The sequence below is a fragment of the Musca domestica genome, unplaced genomic scaffold (genome assembly GCF_030504385.1).
Source record: "Musca domestica strain aabys unplaced genomic scaffold, Musca_domestica.polishedcontigs.V.1.1 33, whole genome shotgun sequence".
NCBI lineage: Eukaryota > Metazoa > Arthropoda > Insecta > Diptera > Muscidae > Musca > Musca domestica.
The window spans coordinates 5,161,220-5,178,162 of NW_026712312.1; the positions used below are offsets into that span (position 1 = coordinate 5,161,220).

The following is a 16,943-nucleotide window of genomic DNA, read 5'->3' on the forward strand; positions in this document are numbered from 1 at the left end:
CAAAAAACAAAACAGCACATGGTCCGCCAAAGACGGCGCACATGCGCAGTGTTTCCCAAAGTGAGTGAGAGAGTGAGTGCGTGCGTGTGATTGTACCACCATGGCCAAAGAGTTTCCATGCAATGTTGGTTTTTTTCTGCTGCTAGAGGAGCCGGTTTGCAGCCGAGTTTCGCATTCGAGCTTTGGTTACATTCTGGTGTCCACACTTCAGTCAGTTGGCTTTGAAATTTCTAATTGAACTGACGACGGTGACGGTGTAGCGGGAAAAAAAAACAAATCTTACAATTGCGAAAAAGTAACCGTTACAAAAATTGCGGGATTTACGGATTAAAATCCAAATAATAATAAAAAAAAAAAACGAACAAAAAAATATTTAATTTCATTCAAAAGTGTTGGAAGTCATTTCACATCGGGTGTCATGAAGTTGATTGATGTGATTATTTATTTGATAGCAATTTTAATCTTCATTTATGTGTTGTTGAATTAGATTGTTGTTCGTCGTTCCGTCCCGTCAACAGCGTCAACAGCAACACCGCTTGGCTACTACTTTTTTTCTAATTTTCTTCATTTTCACTTGAAGATATCCTTCTTTCGTTTGTCTAAATTGAAAACAAAACAACTTCACTTTTTTCTACAACTGCAACTTTCATCTGATTTCCATTTGATCAAATATTTGTATTTTTGATCAAAAAAAAAAACATCACAAAAAAGGATTCTTTGTTTTTGATCACAACTGCATCACAATGAAGGTAAGTAAGGCTGTGGAGGAGACTCTACAAAGAAAGCAAAGAGAAAATACAGAAATATTGAAAATTGTCTTATTTTGAATTGAAAAAATAGATTGGGGTGACAATAAACATTGCCAAGATTTCACTAACCAACGAGACATTTGAATGACGATAGAGACAAGTTTCTTTTGAATTCTACATATTTGGCGGCATTTGAAAATCCATGAAGGGGGGAGGGGGGTGTTGAGATAATAAACCCGATTAGATTGAATTAATTAATTAATAGAAAAATGAAAAAAAAATGTAAAAAAGCAGCTAAGTTCGACCGGGCCGAACTTTTAATACCTTCTATCATTTTGAAGGGACTTGAACAATTTTCGTAGAAAAATCCGTAGAAAAATACCTCTAAATTAAAGCCCCTATATGGGCTCGCCCTTATGTATCCTCGAAGACAAGGTTTTTTTGTCATAGGCTGTAGCACCGATTCCGAACCTGCGTACGCAATTTTCAGCCATAGACTGTTGTAATACCAATTACGAAATTTAAATACAAAAGTTGAAACAATTCCGGTAAAGAAATGTTGCTAAAATCATCAAAATACCGAACATCCGGAAAAAAACGTTATATGGTAGCTATACGAAGACATGAACTGACGTGGCCTATTTACGAACTTTGAGGACTTCAGTCCCAATACCAAATTTAGAAACATTTAGTACTTTTCGTACAATTATGGGACATATTTCCAAACCCTTCCCCACATCACAATTCCAGATACCAACACAGACCCCAATATCAAATTTCACAATTCCAGCCCCATAACTTGACCCAATACCAAAGTCAGTACTATTTAAAACCTTTCGTATAATTATAGTACACTTTTCTAAAATCAACTCCATATCTCAATTCCAGATATCAACAGACACCACAATACCAAATTTCAGGATTTCTTATCTATTCCTTTATCCAATACCAAATTTTGTACCATTTAGTACTTTTCGTACAATTAAAGTATACATTTCCAAAACCACTTCCATATCTTAATTCCAGATACCAACATAGACCTCAATATCAAATTTAAGGATTTCAGTTGTGTTCCTTCACCCAATACCAAATTTAGTTCTATTTAGTACTTTTCGTACAATTATAGTACACATTTCCAAAATCACCTCCATACCTCAATTCCAGATACCATCAGTGGAATCTACATCGAATTTCAGGATTAAGCTCTATTTCTTCACCCAATACCAAATTCAGTACGAATGTGTACCTTTCGTACAAATATAGGACGCATTTCTAAACCACCGCCAAATCTCAATCCCATATACCAGCGAAGACCTCAATATCAAATTTGAGAATTCCAGCCCTATCAAAATTTAGTAGCATTTATTGCGTTTCGTACAATTATAGTAAACCTTTCCGAAATCACCTCCATATGACCAGCACATAAACAGTGACCCTAATACCAAATTTCAAGCACTATATGTTCACCAAATACCCAATTGTACCAAATATAGTACTATTTAGTATTTTTCGTGCACTTGTAACACCTAATTCCAAAACTACTCCTTCAACACAAACCTACCAGGGATTCCAATAAAAAAATTTCAAAATTCCAGCTTCTTTTTTTAAGAGCACTTCCGAGTCACTCCTGTTCGAAAAATTAGAGTGGGCTCCCTATGTTTGATTTATTTTTTCTACTCCCAGAAGTGCTTCGCTCGAATTCGAGAAAGTTTCACTCTTTTGCTCGCATGAGAGCAAGTTGTTCTGGGGTCTGGTTTAAAAATATATTTTTGAGACTTGTCCAAAATATCATGTCAACATTTCGGAAAACTGCTCTATATGGCATCTGGTTCACTCGGAACTCTCCAAAATGGAAAGTTTCCATTAGAGCATCCCCGATGATAAACTTTTGACATTCTACAACGCCTTCACCAGGAGTTGTACTCGGCAAAACTCCTCCTCCTCCCGGAAATTTATTAAATACAGTCCCACCAGCAATCGGAGGCGGCCCACCTCGTTTTTCCGACATTGGAATGGTGTTCAATTCCAGTGCACCATCAAATAGAAGTGAGATGTCTCAGACCCCAAAGGGGAACTTACAAGTTTAGTCTTCTTAGTTGTTCTCGAGGGAATATAAAATCATCACCCTTGGAAGAACAGTTACGTTATTCGCAAAATTCACAGCTACCCAAAAAAAAAATCTCTTAGAGTTCCTTTTTCTTTAGAACATTTTGAAATATTCTGTTAAGAGGGGTTGAGTTCTTCTTTGGCCGTCCCAGGCCATTGTAAAACCTTTTTTCCATGATTTTGAAAAAAAATATATATAAATCACGAAAAAAAAAAAATTTCATATCACTTAAATTTTTTAAAATACGTCAAATATCGAGGTATCTTTAAGGTGAGGGTACATAGGCAGTTTGAAATCTCGGCCTGGCATATTTTGTGACATATCGTAAAGGAATGTTAAAGCCGCACTAATAATTTGACATTAATATACCTGGCAATGATGCCAAGCTTCTTATGTGTCATCACCTTTATATTGGATGTCTACCAAACAGTGGGAATTTTTTGACATTTTTTTGCAAGAAGGAATACATATTGTACTAAGAATCCAAAATGTCAAAATTGCATATAGAAAATCTACTATTAATAAACGTGGACCAACCTTCACTAGGAAATCGGATCAATTAGTTCTATAGAAACATTTTTCCACGACTTACCATATATTATTTATTTATTTATTGTACTTTAAATGATTGCTTAGTCAATATGTTGTTTAAAGTCTTACATATTGAAAATTAACATTATCCGCCAATCAGAAATAGTTTTTTACTTGAACGAATTTTCAAAAATTTAATAAAAAAAATTATCATTCGTTCCCATTCTTTCTTAAATTTGCCTACCATTTTCTGATATCTTCCTACTTTTACCTTAAACATGGTATTCTAAATTTTATTTATCACAGACAAAAAGAAATCTGATTATCAATTATGGTATTAATTTTTAATTGGAACACTTTCCAAATAAGCATGTTTACACAAAGCTGTAGCGAAATGCACGTTCTGCCAGTGATCTCAAAAACGATTGTCAAATTAATAACATTCAACATTTCTTGTTGAAGACGACACTTAGTCACAGCAGAGCAGCAGAGATCTTCATTATCTGCATACAATAATCAAAATTGTTGTTGATGCCTTTATGTTTAAATTAAACGTTATTTGTTTTTAATGCCAGCCCGGTATTATTTTGTGCACCAGTTAATGTTGCCACTCAAGTTTTGGCACTCGTGTGTGTCGAAGAATCAAAATTGTCAACAATTGCACGCAATTTTCATCTGTGAGTTTAGATTACAAAAGTCAATTAATTAATGTACATGTTTTAGACATTAACAAACATAGTTTAGAATAGGAATAGTATTGGGACAAAGTGGCCTAAAAAATGTGCAAAAAATAAGTATAATATTTTAATTTTCAATTTGAGAGACCTTCGTCGAATACATTGTTAGAAGAAGAGTAGGGAAGTTGTTTTTTCCATTAAGGTTACTTTTAGATATGAAGTCTTAAAACTATTTTAAGCTCTCCTTTACTAGGTTTTTCCTGTAATCATAGAAAGACTTGAATTTTTGTCTCCTAAATGATCTAAATTTAACGTTGGCCATCTAACGATGGCTTCTTTACTGGTTATTTGAACTCTCCAATCAAAAAAAACTTATTTTCTAATTTTCCCTCTACACCTTTCCCCATCGCCAATGACCCGAATGCACACATTCCATTCTTTTTATATAACAACTATTGATTTGTTAATATTGCCTATAAATTATGATAATTATGTATGTAACGCAATACAGTGACTACCTTTTTTTAATATGCAAAATATGTATTAATGCCTATTTGGATTGTGGTGAAAATTTCACTTGTGTCATACCTCGAAAAAGGGCACTCCATACCACAAAAAAAAAACACAATATTCAAATGTCACGTTCTCAAACAAACCCTAAAAATGTGCACAGCACAGTTTCCGAAGGAAGTCAAAGCTTTCGTTTTCAATTTCCAATAAATACATGGCATAGAAACGGTATTGGCAGTTGGTAATCAAGTGGGTTTCTTGCATTTTGCAACAACAAGACACACACATAGTAATAACAGGCCCAGTTAATATACAAGTAAATAAACGATATTAGTTTCAATTTTGTTGCTGTTGTTGTCTGGAAATTTCATTATAACTCAGCGTACACTTGACAATGAATAAAAGACATTAAATAGACAAATGAACAGACAGACGTAGCCACTTCAAGACCTTAACTCCACCAATCGACCAACCCCACCACTGCAGCTAACTAACCATTTAACTACCTGCCACGGAATACGTCAACAATCAATGCTACGTGATTTTATGTTTCATCCATCTATGGCCACAATTCACTGGTATCGCTTCCATATCTCTCCAATGCCCAAGCGCACAAGCCACAGACACACTTTTGATTTGGCATTTTTTTTCTTTCGTTTTATCGGCCGTTTTGGGCTTAAGCGAGTGTGGCTATTTATAATTAAGAAATTTATTGATTTAATTGCAGAGCAGCAGTACTTTTTGTTACTATTTGTTGTTATTCGTCTGTTGGATTACCACTTTGTTGCTTTTGTTGTTTTTGCTAACATCCAAAATATGTTGTTTGTTGTATTTCATATTGTTTTAGAAAGTAGATAATCGTTACAAATCACAAGCAGGCTGACTGGACAAAGTAGTAAAGTTGGGGAAAAAGAAAATATATTAATAAACTTTTTTTATTTATTTTTTTAATCCTAAAAAATGGATAACAAGTGGTCTAAAAATCGGGAGTTGTCCAAACAAAATCCCAGTGGGAAAATGGAAGGTATGGTAAACGAAGAGGTAATGCATAAACACTATGATTTATACATTCCAGAATTCATTATTGTTAACACGGTCCATGTCCTAGGAAAATAATGCATTCCTTTTGTTTGCCTAAGCGATTCGTAATATAATGCAATCTATATAATGCATTTTGGACAATCTTTTAAGTATACATTATATAATTGATGTATCTCAATGCATTAAATAATTAATACTTTATCATTTGTTTTATAATTCATTCCCCCAGAATACAAATTATGTTCTTTTAATTTGAAATATAATAATTTATTAATAATAAACATAGTTTATATGCATTTTATAAATATATGTACGTATTCTTGGAATACAAAAACATAAACAAACTCATTGTGAATACATACAAAAACATAAAATATAATACATTTTTGGATTATGTTTAAATAAATTCTTATTTCTCGCTACGTTTTTTGGCGAGCTGTGCTTTCTTAAACTGCCTTAATTTTATCAAATGGAATGCCTTTTTGACATCCTTCTTATATTCCTTCTCGTCGTATCCTTCCCTCCTTGACACCTCTGCAATAAATAATATATGTATTAATATGTATATTTTAAAAGTATTTAATGTAGAAAATTTCAACAATTTTACTTACCATACATTAACTTATTTATATTTTCAAAGGACTTAAAAGCCATTTTTCCTTTTATTCCTTCAAAGTTATAGTTCATAATCAATTCTTCGGAAAGTACTCTACATAAGTTTTTTACAACTCCAGAAGGAAACAATATTCTTTCCATGATGGGTATCTGGAAAAAAAGAATTTGTCGTTAATAATTATATTAGCATTTTTTAATATTATTCAATACTTACAAACGAAGCGAAGTCTTCCCCAATTTTTTTCTCAACTTTGTGGAGATCTGCCTCATTTTGTATGGGAAAGTATATTTTTTTCCAATCCTGTGTCAATAGAGTATCTAGTTTTATTTCAATTTTGGTCAGTACATTTATACATGTATCAAATTTATCTGCAAAAGTATGAAACTAAAGTGTTGATTTTAATATATATAAAATTATTTATGATGTAATGTTTATGAAATAAAATACTTACCATTTAGTAGTTTAATGTTTTTCTCAATATCTTCTATTCGGGCCATTTCTATAATATAAGAAATATGTAATTTATTTATTAATATATATATATTTAAGTATTTTACCTGATTTTTTATTTTCGTCAGTTTGAAGTATTGCGTTCTGGGGTGCAAGGGGTGACACAAATTGTTTTTTTATTATAGACATTTCTTCACTTCTTCACTGTCACACAAATGAAACAAAACTAAACAAATTTACGAATTTCAACAATAACGCGACATGAAGTCGCCCGAAAATAACGGGACAAAAAAAAAAAAAAAAAAGAAAAAAACTATAAAACTACACATTCCATCGTGTATAGATTCTGGAATATAGACGGTAATCAATTTGCAGATTTCGTCAAATGAAATTACCATTTCGCTTCTATTGGGATGAATAATATAATGCATTCCATAACAATAATGTTATAATCATTTTTTGCTCAAATTGCATTCTTTTCTCGAATATTTTAGACAAATTCTGTAATGTAAATCATATAATGCAAGAAATTATTCATTATCAATGTAATGCATTCTCCATTTTCCCACTGGGATATTACAACCAATGAGGGGTATTTTAATAGGTGAGAGAGAGAGAGATTGTGACAGTTCTTACTCTGAGAGTTTGCAAATTCTTGCTGGACAAATTTCTTCTTGCAGTCACTTGCAACTCTTCTTCTTCTCCTTCCAGTGATTTACATTTGATCAAGCAATTATTTTAAGCCTTTTCTTTTCGTCTTTACTTTGGAAATCACATGCAAGGCAATTTGTTTTCATCAATTTTGGTTTCACACATTTGCCTTTTCTGTTTTTTCATTACCTCTGCCTCTTGCTCTTACAAACAGAGACTTGCCGCAAGTAAACTTAACTAATGAAAATGTAGACATAAATCTAGAAATAAAACGTGGACTAACTAATTCTATTTGAAAACCCTAATAAATTTATTTATTTCTTTTTTTTTCATTTCAGCCCTTCTACTTAACCCTGCTGTTCTTTGCCTTACTGGCCTTTGCATTGGGCGAGCCACCACTGAGTAAGAAATCTCCCTATTTCTATAATGTACCCTTGAAGAGCGGCAAGCAGACGTCATTTTTGCGATCACCCAATTCGAAGCAGAAAACCCTAGTTGTCCAGATACGCAGCGATGAACCTAGTCAATTGGTCTTGAAAGGTCGTCCAAAGTTGGGTCACTCCCATGCCCATCAAATTCACCAACATCATGCCCATACGCATGCACCACACGCCCACATTCATCATCACATCAATGCTGCGGCCAGTTCACATCATCATCACAGGGCCCACCCCAGGCCCATCAAGTTGTCCTCACCAATCTATTTGAAAAATCCCAATTTAATGCGTAAACCATTGAAGCTTAAATTGAACGGTGCTAAACTCAAGCCATTGAATATTCACAAACCGGCTACCAGTTATGATGTGCCCTTCAAGTATGAGAAGCCCATTTCCTTTGCCAGTTCAGAGGTGCAGCATTTGCCGGTAAGTTTCCCTCATGTTTTATAAAAGAAAACCAAATTAAAAAAAAAACTTCTCTCCTTTCAGTTGGAACACCACACAACCTTCATTGCCGATCACTTTGATCCCATTCACACAATCCCCGCCCCAAATCTGTCGCTGCAAGACAATCATTTGCATCCCGAGGAAAGCTATTTGCCACCCACTTCATCATCGCCCAAACCCCAAGTTTATCACCAACAGCAAAACAACTACCAAGTTGTAGAGGAGAACACCAACGACCAAACTATTGTGGATAACTTCTCTGGTTCGCAGAAATACTATGCTCCCGATCCGGATCCATCATTGCCCGCTCCCCAAATCCGTCCAGCCGTTGAACCTTTCAATACACCAAGCAATGGCAAACCATTGCCGGCTGATATTCAAAGTAATCAATTGCCAGTTGCCCAACCTTTGGTGCAGATCGTCGGTGCCCAGGCTTCCAAACAGATTGTTCCCGAAATCTATCCCATACAATTTACTCAACCCCTCGTTGCCGCCAATGTTGCTGCCGTCCAACCAGCTCCCATCCCGATTTACAATCCCACTTATTTGGTTACTCAATCGAATAATCTCTATACCCAACATCAACAGCAATTGTTTAAGCCCGTCGAGGCAGCACCCGTTGTGGAGGCAGGCTATGTGAATGCCGATCTGACCCAAGAGGTGGCCAGCAATGGACAGATTTTACAGGCAGCCAAGGATTTGCACAGCAGTAATCAGGCTGTCTTAGATGTGGCACCACATTTTGCCGCTCTCATTGCAGCTCCAGCACTCGACCAAGAACATCAATCACTGGAAACGGCACCCTTCCATTTGCAAAATGTTGCTGGACCACCATCGGCCATAACATCGACGACTGAAGCTGGATTTGTTGTGTCAAACTACTACGGCAATGCTCATCAGGATTCCAGTCAATTACTGCAAGCCTATGCTGAGGAGGAGCAGGCTGAGGCTGAAAGACAGCAGTATGAGGAATTACAACAGCAACAACAACAATTCCAGCAACATCAGATACAACAACAACAGCAATTGCAACAACAACAGTTGCAGCAACAACAGCAGTTACAACATTTCCAACAACTACAACAGCAACAATTTGTGCAACAAAATCACCCACAAGCTTTGCAACAGCAACAATTAGATCCAGCCGCCTCAGCTTTCGAAGAGCATCAACGTTTGGTTAAACAACAATTAGGTGCCGATACACCACTGCGCATCTTTGTTCCCGATGAAGAGGTAAGCCTTCAGATTATTTTTCCAACAAAAAAGTTCACAGCTAAAAACATCTCTCTAATTTTTTTTCTTTTAAAGGCCCGTTTGCAAAAACGTTCCGACGACATCAGCAAGAGCTCCATTGAATACGTTGACAATGCCGAAGCGAGTGATGAGGCCCAATCCCATGACGAACTTTTCGAGGTTTCAACATCATCAGAGTCGGCCGAAGAGCAACTGCAACAACAAATGGACGAACAGCAGCAGCAGGAAGCACAAGAACCCCAACATTACCTAAGTTCAAATGAAGAACAAAAATAGACAGCTGAGATTCAAAACTGAACAGACTTCAAATTTATAAACCAAATTTTTAACGATATTTTCGAATTTAATTTTTAATTTTTATTTTTTTAATTTATAATAAAAGAAAAAATTATTTATTTATTTAATTTATTAAAAACAAGCATTTTTACTCAGGAGAATGTCGAAGTTAATTCGCCGAATTTAATTCTAATAGATAAAAAAACACTCAAGTATAAATTCAAAATTTATCAAAATTTCCTCTGATTCAGAATTGATATGCCAATCTTTGAGCGACATTTTCAACATTTAGTCTGTTCCAGAACTGCAAGAATGCTAGTTTTTACTACTAACCTATTTTTCCTTTATGACATCGAAGAAAATTGCAAAATTCTTGCAGTTACATATACATATCAATTATTTACTAGTGTTTAATTATCCTTATTACTTTTGCAATAGTTAAAGTTCATATTTTTCAAATTAATTTCGTAAATTGAGTGGCAATTTGAAATCCAGGATGATGTCCGTTTGCATCGGGCTGGAACTGGACGGTAACAATCGATCTTTTGTGCAAAACCATTATTCAAAATTGATAGTGCGTACTCTACTTTACGCATTAACCCAATAGATTGTAATCGATTTTTCGATTACAAACTGAAACGGCAACTTTGATATTTAAATCAAATGTCGACTTACAGATCCCTACATCTCCATTTGTTTTGTGTTAAAATAGCGCACGTTTACTTGCACGCTTGGACTTTTACTATTATTTTCGAAAAAACACAGCTAAAAATATTAAACAACCAACATGATTATTCCCATTCGCTGTTTCACCTGTGGCAAAGTTATTGGCAATAAATGGGAGTCGTATCTGGGCTTACTGCAAGCGGAATACACTGAGGGGTAAGACGAGCCACAAAGATTTCTAGAAAATCTTATAACGAAATATTTTTATTCTAGTGACGCTTTGGATGCCCTGGGTCTGAAACGCTACTGCTGTCGTCGTATGTTGTTGGGTCATGTGGATTTAATTGAAAAATTGCTGAATTATGCTCCTCTCGAGAAGTAAATGGTGGAATACCTTCCTTTAGATCTAATTTAATTTAAGGTTAGCATGTAAATAAATAAAACAATTTGACAATTTTCATGTAAAATAAAACGGCATTAACGCTTTGTTAATTACAAAACAATTGATGTGTAAAATGTACAAAAACAATTTGTATGTCTGTGGTCTACATTTTGTCCATAAACCATGGCTGGCCGTTTTTCTCACGACGTCTTGTCAGAATTTCGCAACCATTATCTGTTACCAGCAGAGTTTGCTCAAATTGTGCTGAATACAAGCCATCAGCTGTGACCGCAGTCCAATCATCGGGCCATTGTTCCGCCTTGGCAACGCCTTCGGAAATCATGGGCTCTATTGTAAAGGTATGGCCGGCTTTCATGACACCAACAGCCGTATTTTCTAAAAGGTAAATTAAAAAATGAAATGATTAACCTCTATTTTAAAAGAATGGAAAAAGCGAGGTTTTTGCTCTAATTTAAAATGCAATGATTTTCAAAAGCACACAAAAATGTATCACTCGATAAAAAAACGCATGAAGATTAGAATTTCTGTATGAAGTGACGTTATGTTTTATACAAATTTCGCCTAAGATGCAACAAGTTTTATAAAACATTTAAAAACAATCAGTTATTGTATGATTCAACAAATCTATTGCATCTTATTAGGGCCACTAAGAGGATGATTAAGGCAAGTCACATTTTTTTTTGATTGCTATGTTACAAATCGGTTATTGCTTTTGAATATTACAACCACAAATTTCAACTTTGTACTTACTCGCATAATGAGGCACATTCGGGGCAGTGTGAAATAGTCTGTGTATGCCATGACCACAATAACTCTTGACTACGCTGAAGCCATGTGGTGCAACATACTTTTGTATAACATTTCCGATTTCACGATACTTAACACCGGGCCTAACCAATTCAATGGCCTTACTCAATGCTTCGTAGGTGACTCGCACCAATTTCTTGTGTTTCTCCGAAACATTGCCCACAAAGAATGTTTCATTTAAATCGCCGTGGAATCCATGATGATAGACGGTTACGTCAATATTGCAAATATCGCCATCCTTTAAGGGCCTAAGATCAGGTATGCCGTGACAAATTACTTCATTGACTGAGGTACAACATGACTTGGGGAAATTGTAGTAGTTTAGAGGTGATGGATAACAGTCTCTTTCAATGGCTGCTTCATGTACCAAACGATCCAACTCGTCTGTGGTTACACCAACATCAACAGCTTGGGCGGCTGCATCTAAACATTCGCGGGCCAAACGACCTACCAAACGCATGGCTTCAATTTCATCGTCATCCAGGACTTTAATGGAAGTATTGCCACGCATGGCTTCCTCGGAAGCAGCCCTACCCTGAGGATGATCAGCATAGTCTGGACGTTCTATACTTTCAGGTACAGGCCTCTTTGGCGTTTTTTCAGATGGACGTAATTTGCCGGTGAAGCGGTAATGAGGCCATGGGTTATAGCCGCCATCGTCTTCGTTGGCTTTGGGTTTGGCGGCGCCTTCTACAATAACATAACGTAATAATTGATTGGGGGATAATTTTATGTATTATCTCTTACCAGCCAAAGCATGAATTAGCTTGTGCTCCTTCCAGAAACCCTTAAAGCATGGCTGCGAGCAGAAATAGGAACCAGGAATTCCCATTTTCAAGCACGTTGGACACTGCAACGTTGCCTCCTTGCCACAATTGGGAGTTTCACATTTGTGCACCATTTCGAGAGATTATTTGCCGGCGTGGGGTGGTTATCTCCCGCTATATGGATCAGAGAAAAGTGCACTTTATTTGGACACTAAAGTAGAAAAAAGAGATGAAAATTCTAAAAATAGTTCCTATCACTGCATTCGCCAATTAACTAGAGCTGCCGACCAATCGATGACACAATAATCGATAGTGCAGCTGCTTCTTTATCAGTGTTCAATTCAAAGTGAATTGATGCTTGCTTCATCTTCCTTCTTTGTGTTTCTCTGGCATGCAACTGAGTTGATATCACAACGCCTGCCGGTGTGTGAAATGTTGCCAGATATGAAAAATATTAGTTGAATGAATGGAAAGGCATAATTGTTGGCGGGGAATCAAGTTTTCTTTTAAAATATTAAGCTATTATTAAAAACTTTAACATTAAATATAAGTCATGCGAAAAACGTATTAAAACAATCTTCAAGTGTGGTCGTTTTATTCATAATAAAGTATTAGCTTATAATATTTTATGGAATACACTCATATTTAAATCTTAAGCCTATTCCGCTGATTTTTAAAAATATATGGGGCTGTTTTTCACAATGAAAAAAAAAAAACAACAAAATTCAGAATATCAATCAATATAATTTAATATTAGAAGGCTAATTTATGATTATTTCATCAGTGCCAAAGAGATAATGGATAAAAATTAGTAAATCAAAGGATGTCCACAATTACCAAAAAGATATTTGTTTGGTAAGAATTTTCAAACTCCCATTAATAGAAATGTCCAAATTTATATTTTCAATCACTACAGTTTGTTAAACAGACGACTTTTAGTGGCAATTGCAACAATTAATTAATTTTTATGTTATTATCGTATAGGTATACTGTGCATTTTTTTGTTTTAAATCGGCAAATGCCACCAATAATTTTAATATTATTAAAAAATATCAAGAAAATTAAGAAATTACTTTTTTTTTACAATTTGAAGAACCAAATATTTTGTTTTTCTAAATATTTTGTATTTCTCACACCAATACATACACACAAATGTCCTGTTGAGCATTTAACCAAAAATGAAGATGTTCAAACCATTTGTTGTGCATGCAGCAGGTTTGATTCAAACATCGAACTTTAATGATTTTCTTGAGATGGGACTTTAGAGATGGACATTTGAAAATGCATTTTTTTATTATAGAATTCTATTACCTTTGATAACCTCTACGATATGAAAAACTTAAATAATATCCAAATCAGGCGGAAAAAGTTTTTCGAAATGGATAACAAATGGGTGTCTACCTTCACATGGGCAATATACAAAAAGCGGTTAAGAGCCCCGAATACCAAAGTAAGGCATATTCTGTTGAAAGTACGATTTGGGTATTTAGTTGGCATTCTAAAAACGGAACAACCTTCTTATTTCTTTTTTGGGAAATTGGTATTTAAAATATCTAATCATCATACCAGAAAGATCTGACTATGATTTTGAAAATATTATTTAGTTCGACGGGCAAAATATTGGTACAGGACGACAAATTTAAATTTTTTCAATAATTATGGGGAAAACCAGCAGATTATGAAAGTAGAGCTAAAAAAGAAGACACGTGTATCCGCATTTTGAAAGTTTATATCGCAAAGTAACTTAAATAGAGGGAGAATTTTCCCCCTCTTACACATTTTTTTTTTGAAAATTTCGAATTAAGATTCCTATCAATCTGTTGATATTGCCGAAGGCACTGTATACCTAAAAGTGCCTTGGCAATATTGCAGATGACAATACAAGGATTATTTACTTTTGTAATAAGACAAAATATTCTACGAATTTATTTGACCTGAAATTTTACTTTAGGCCCCGGAAGACAAAAAACTTTAAATCTTAACTAAAAACTCTAAAATTCACCATATTTTTTAAAAACTCATTTTAGGGTTAAATCCATACTTTATCTGAGTCTGTGCAAAAATCTCCAACAAAGCATCATTTCAGAAGGTTGGCATCAAAGAAAAAAGTATTCCTCATCAAATTTCACTATAAGTCGCCAAAGAAAAGAAATCTCTATTTCCATTATATATCAAGAAAAAATTTGTACCAATATTGTCAAAAAAAATTTATAAAAAAAGTGAGAATATTTTCGACTTTTTATGGATTTTTTTGGTATGCAGGGCAAATACATATTTCTTTTGTTTGGTAAATTTTAGTGAAATTTTATGAAGAATATTCCCGGCTTTGACGCAACCTTTCTAAAATAAAATTTTGTAGGAGAATTTTACATAAACCCATATGAGGTATGTTAAATTAACATTAAAAAAAGCAAACAGTACATAAATTTCGAATGTAAATTTCTTAAAAAAAAATTTGTGTAAAATATTTCTTCTTTCGGAACCTTTCGTCTAAAACAAAATTTCATGTTACTTTAAGGCATAAACTCGAAAAAGTTCCAGGAAAATTGATTAAAAAATATGGAGATATTTTTGCTTTTTTTGGGCAAAACTCAAAGAAATATTTTCTTGATATGCGGTGGATATAGAAATTTCTTTTCTTTGGTGACTTATAGTGAAATTTAATGAGGAATATTTTTTTCCTTGAGGTCATCTTTCTAAAATAATATTTTGTAGGAGAATTTTACATCACCTCATTTGAGGTATGTTAGATTAAAAGTAAACCAAGCAAATACATAATTTTCAGTAGCATAAATTTCGAACGTAATTTTCTTAAGAGCCATTGTACCTAGATAAATGGTTTATGCTAAGACTTGGGGTGAAATTTTGTGTAGAATATTTCTTCTTTGAAACCTTCCGCCTAAAACGAGATTTTATGTTACTTTCAGGCGTCAACATAAAAGTCCCAGGAAAAATGAATCAAAAAATAGGAAAATATTTTTACTTTTTTTTTCCAAAATTAAAACAAAGATTTTCTTGATATATAATGGAAATAAAGATTTCTTTTATTTGGTAACTCATAGTGAAATTCGATGGAGAATATTTTTGTCTTTGACATCATCCTTGTAAAATGGTGCTTCGTAGGAAAATTTCACATAAATTCATATGAGGTATGTTAAATTAACAGTAAACAAGCAAACACATTTTTTTCTCTTGTAGTACATAAATTTCGATTATAATTTTCATGAAAGCCATTGTACTAATATATATGGTATATTCTGAGACTTATAGTGAAATTCGATGAGGAATATTTTTGTCTTTGACATTATCCTTCTAAAATAAGGCTTTGTTGGAGATTTTTGCATAAACTCACATAAACTAAGGTTTTAACCCTAAAATGTGCTTTTGATAAATATGACTTCCTGGGAATTTGGTAAAATTTAGACTTTTGATGTCTTCTAGGACCTATAGTAGAATTTTATGAGATAATGCTAGGATCCCGTTCAGGGGGAGTTTTTAATAATATTTTTCAAAATGGACCAAAAAGACACATTTTTTGGTTCGCTCGACGGCTAAAAAGGTTTATTTTTTTGGTAACTTATAGCGAAATTCGATGAAGAACATTGTTGGCTTTGACATCGTCCTTTTCGAATAATGTTTTGTAGGGGATTTTTGCATTATCTCACATAAAGTGAGGCTTTAACCCTCAAGTGTGTTTTTGGTAAATATAACTTTAAGATTTAGAATTTTATGACAAATAATTTTGTAGAATATTTTGACTTGCTAGGATCAGTTTTTAATAATATTTTTAAAAATAGACCAAGACCACTTTTTTGGTTAAATCGAGGGTTAAGAAATTCTACTAAATATTCCTCATGTTTTTATCTACAATATTGCCAAAGACACTGTAAACCTAAGATGCACGGATTCCAAGGAATCTTAATTCGAACATTTCCAAAAGCCTCACATAAAGTGAGGCTTTAACCCTAAAGTGTCTTTTCAATATATATGCATTTCTGGCGTTTAGGTAAGATTTAGGTTTTTGATGTCTTCTTGGACCCGTAGTAGATTTTTATGACAAATAATTTTGTGGAATATTTTGACTTTCTAGGATCCCATTTAGGGGAAGTTTTTAATAATATGGACCAAAAAGACCCTTTTTTGGTTAAATCGAGGGTTAAGAAAATTCACCAAAAAAATCTTGGTATTTTTACCTGCAATATTTCCAAAGACACTATATAGCTAAAATACACGGATTCCGAGGAATCTTAATTCGAAAATTTCCAAAAGCCTCATATTAAGTGAGGCTTTAACCCCAAAGTATGTTTTCAGTATATATGCATTTCTGGCGTTTAGGTAAGATTTAAAGTTTTGATGTCTTCTGGGGCCTATAGTAGATTTTTATGACAAATAATTTTGTAGAATATTTTGACTTACTAGGATCAGGTTTAGAGGGAGTTTTTAATAATATTTTTAAAAATGGACCAAAAAGACCCATTTTTTGGTTAAATCGTGGGTTAAAAAATACTACTAAAATATTCCTCATGATTTTATCTACAATATTGCCAAAGACAC

General features: G+C 34.0%; 4 protein-coding genes across 4 annotated transcripts; 2 read left to right on the forward strand and 2 right to left on the reverse strand.

Annotated features, from left to right (window-relative positions):
* The first annotated feature begins 728 nt into the window (after nt 1-728).
* On the forward strand, nt 729-9,826 carry LOC131803780 (PAX-interacting protein 1-like). Its single transcript, XM_059125472.1, has 4 exons — nt 729-749; nt 7,671-8,195; nt 8,259-9,449; nt 9,525-9,826. The coding sequence occupies exons 1-4, from the start codon at nt 744-746 to the stop codon at nt 9,744-9,746; spliced, it is 1,944 nt and encodes a 647-aa protein (XP_058981455.1). The 5' UTR covers nt 729-743; the 3' UTR covers nt 9,747-9,826.
* Nucleotides 6,010-6,980, reverse strand: LOC131803781 (uncharacterized). Its single transcript, XM_059125473.1, has 4 exons — nt 6,789-6,980; nt 6,683-6,730; nt 6,445-6,599; nt 6,010-6,380 (listed from the first exon to the last, which is right to left on the reverse strand). Exons 1-4 carry the CDS (start codon nt 6,868-6,870, stop codon nt 6,219-6,221), a joined length of 447 nt encoding a protein of 148 aa, XP_058981456.1. The 5' UTR covers nt 6,871-6,980; the 3' UTR covers nt 6,010-6,218.
* A 593-nt stretch (nt 9,827-10,419) lies between the features above and the next one.
* Nucleotides 10,420-10,884, forward strand: LOC131803771 (DNA-directed RNA polymerases I, II, and III subunit RPABC5). Its single transcript, XM_059125452.1, has 2 exons — nt 10,420-10,628; nt 10,686-10,884. Exons 1-2 carry the CDS (start codon nt 10,534-10,536, stop codon nt 10,792-10,794), a joined length of 204 nt encoding a protein of 67 aa, XP_058981435.1. The 5' UTR covers nt 10,420-10,533; the 3' UTR covers nt 10,795-10,884.
* A 4-nt stretch (nt 10,885-10,888) lies between these two features.
* LOC131803770 (methionine aminopeptidase 1-like) lies at nt 10,889-12,691 on the reverse strand. Its single transcript, XM_059125451.1, has 3 exons — nt 12,370-12,691; nt 11,566-12,312; nt 10,889-11,190 (listed from the first exon to the last, which is right to left on the reverse strand). The coding sequence occupies exons 1-3, from the start codon at nt 12,521-12,523 to the stop codon at nt 10,958-10,960; spliced, it is 1,134 nt and encodes a 377-aa protein (XP_058981434.1). The 5' UTR covers nt 12,524-12,691; the 3' UTR covers nt 10,889-10,957.
* Nucleotides 12,692-16,943: the final 4,252 nt, after the last annotated feature.

Coding starts and splice junctions, on each gene's coding strand:
- LOC131803780 (XM_059125472.1), top strand. Junction 8,196..8,258: donor CAGAGGTGCAGCATTTGCCG/GTAAGTTTCCCT, acceptor CTCTCCTTTCAG/TTGGAACACCACACAACCTT. Junction 9,450..9,524: donor TCTTTGTTCCCGATGAAGAG/GTAAGCCTTCAG, acceptor TTTCTTTTAAAG/GCCCGTTTGCAAAAACGTTC.
- LOC131803781 (XM_059125473.1), bottom strand. CDS start 6,870: ATGTCTATAATAAAAAAACAATTTGTGTCACCCCTTGCACCCCAGAAC. Junction 6,731..6,788: donor TGACGAAAATAAAAAATCAG/GTAAAATACTTA, acceptor CTTATATTATAG/AAATGGCCCGAATAGAAGAT. Junction 6,600..6,682: donor AAACATTAAACTACTAAATG/GTAAGTATTTTA, acceptor ATACTTTTGCAG/ATAAATTTGATACATGTATA.
- LOC131803771 (XM_059125452.1), top strand. CDS start 10,534: ATGATTATTCCCATTCGCTGTTTCACCTGTGGCAAAGTTATTGGCAAT. Junction 10,629..10,685: donor CAAGCGGAATACACTGAGGG/GTAAGACGAGCC, acceptor TTTTTATTCTAG/TGACGCTTTGGATGCCCTGG.
- LOC131803770 (XM_059125451.1), bottom strand. CDS start 12,523: ATGGTGCACAAATGTGAAACTCCCAATTGTGGCAAGGAGGCAACGTTG. Junction 12,313..12,369: donor GCTAATTCATGCTTTGGCTG/GTAAGAGATAAT, acceptor ATGTTATTGTAG/AAGGCGCCGCCAAACCCAAA. Junction 11,191..11,565: donor GAATGTGCCTCATTATGCGA/GTAAGTACAAAG, acceptor TTTACCTTTTAG/AAAATACGGCTGTTGGTGTC.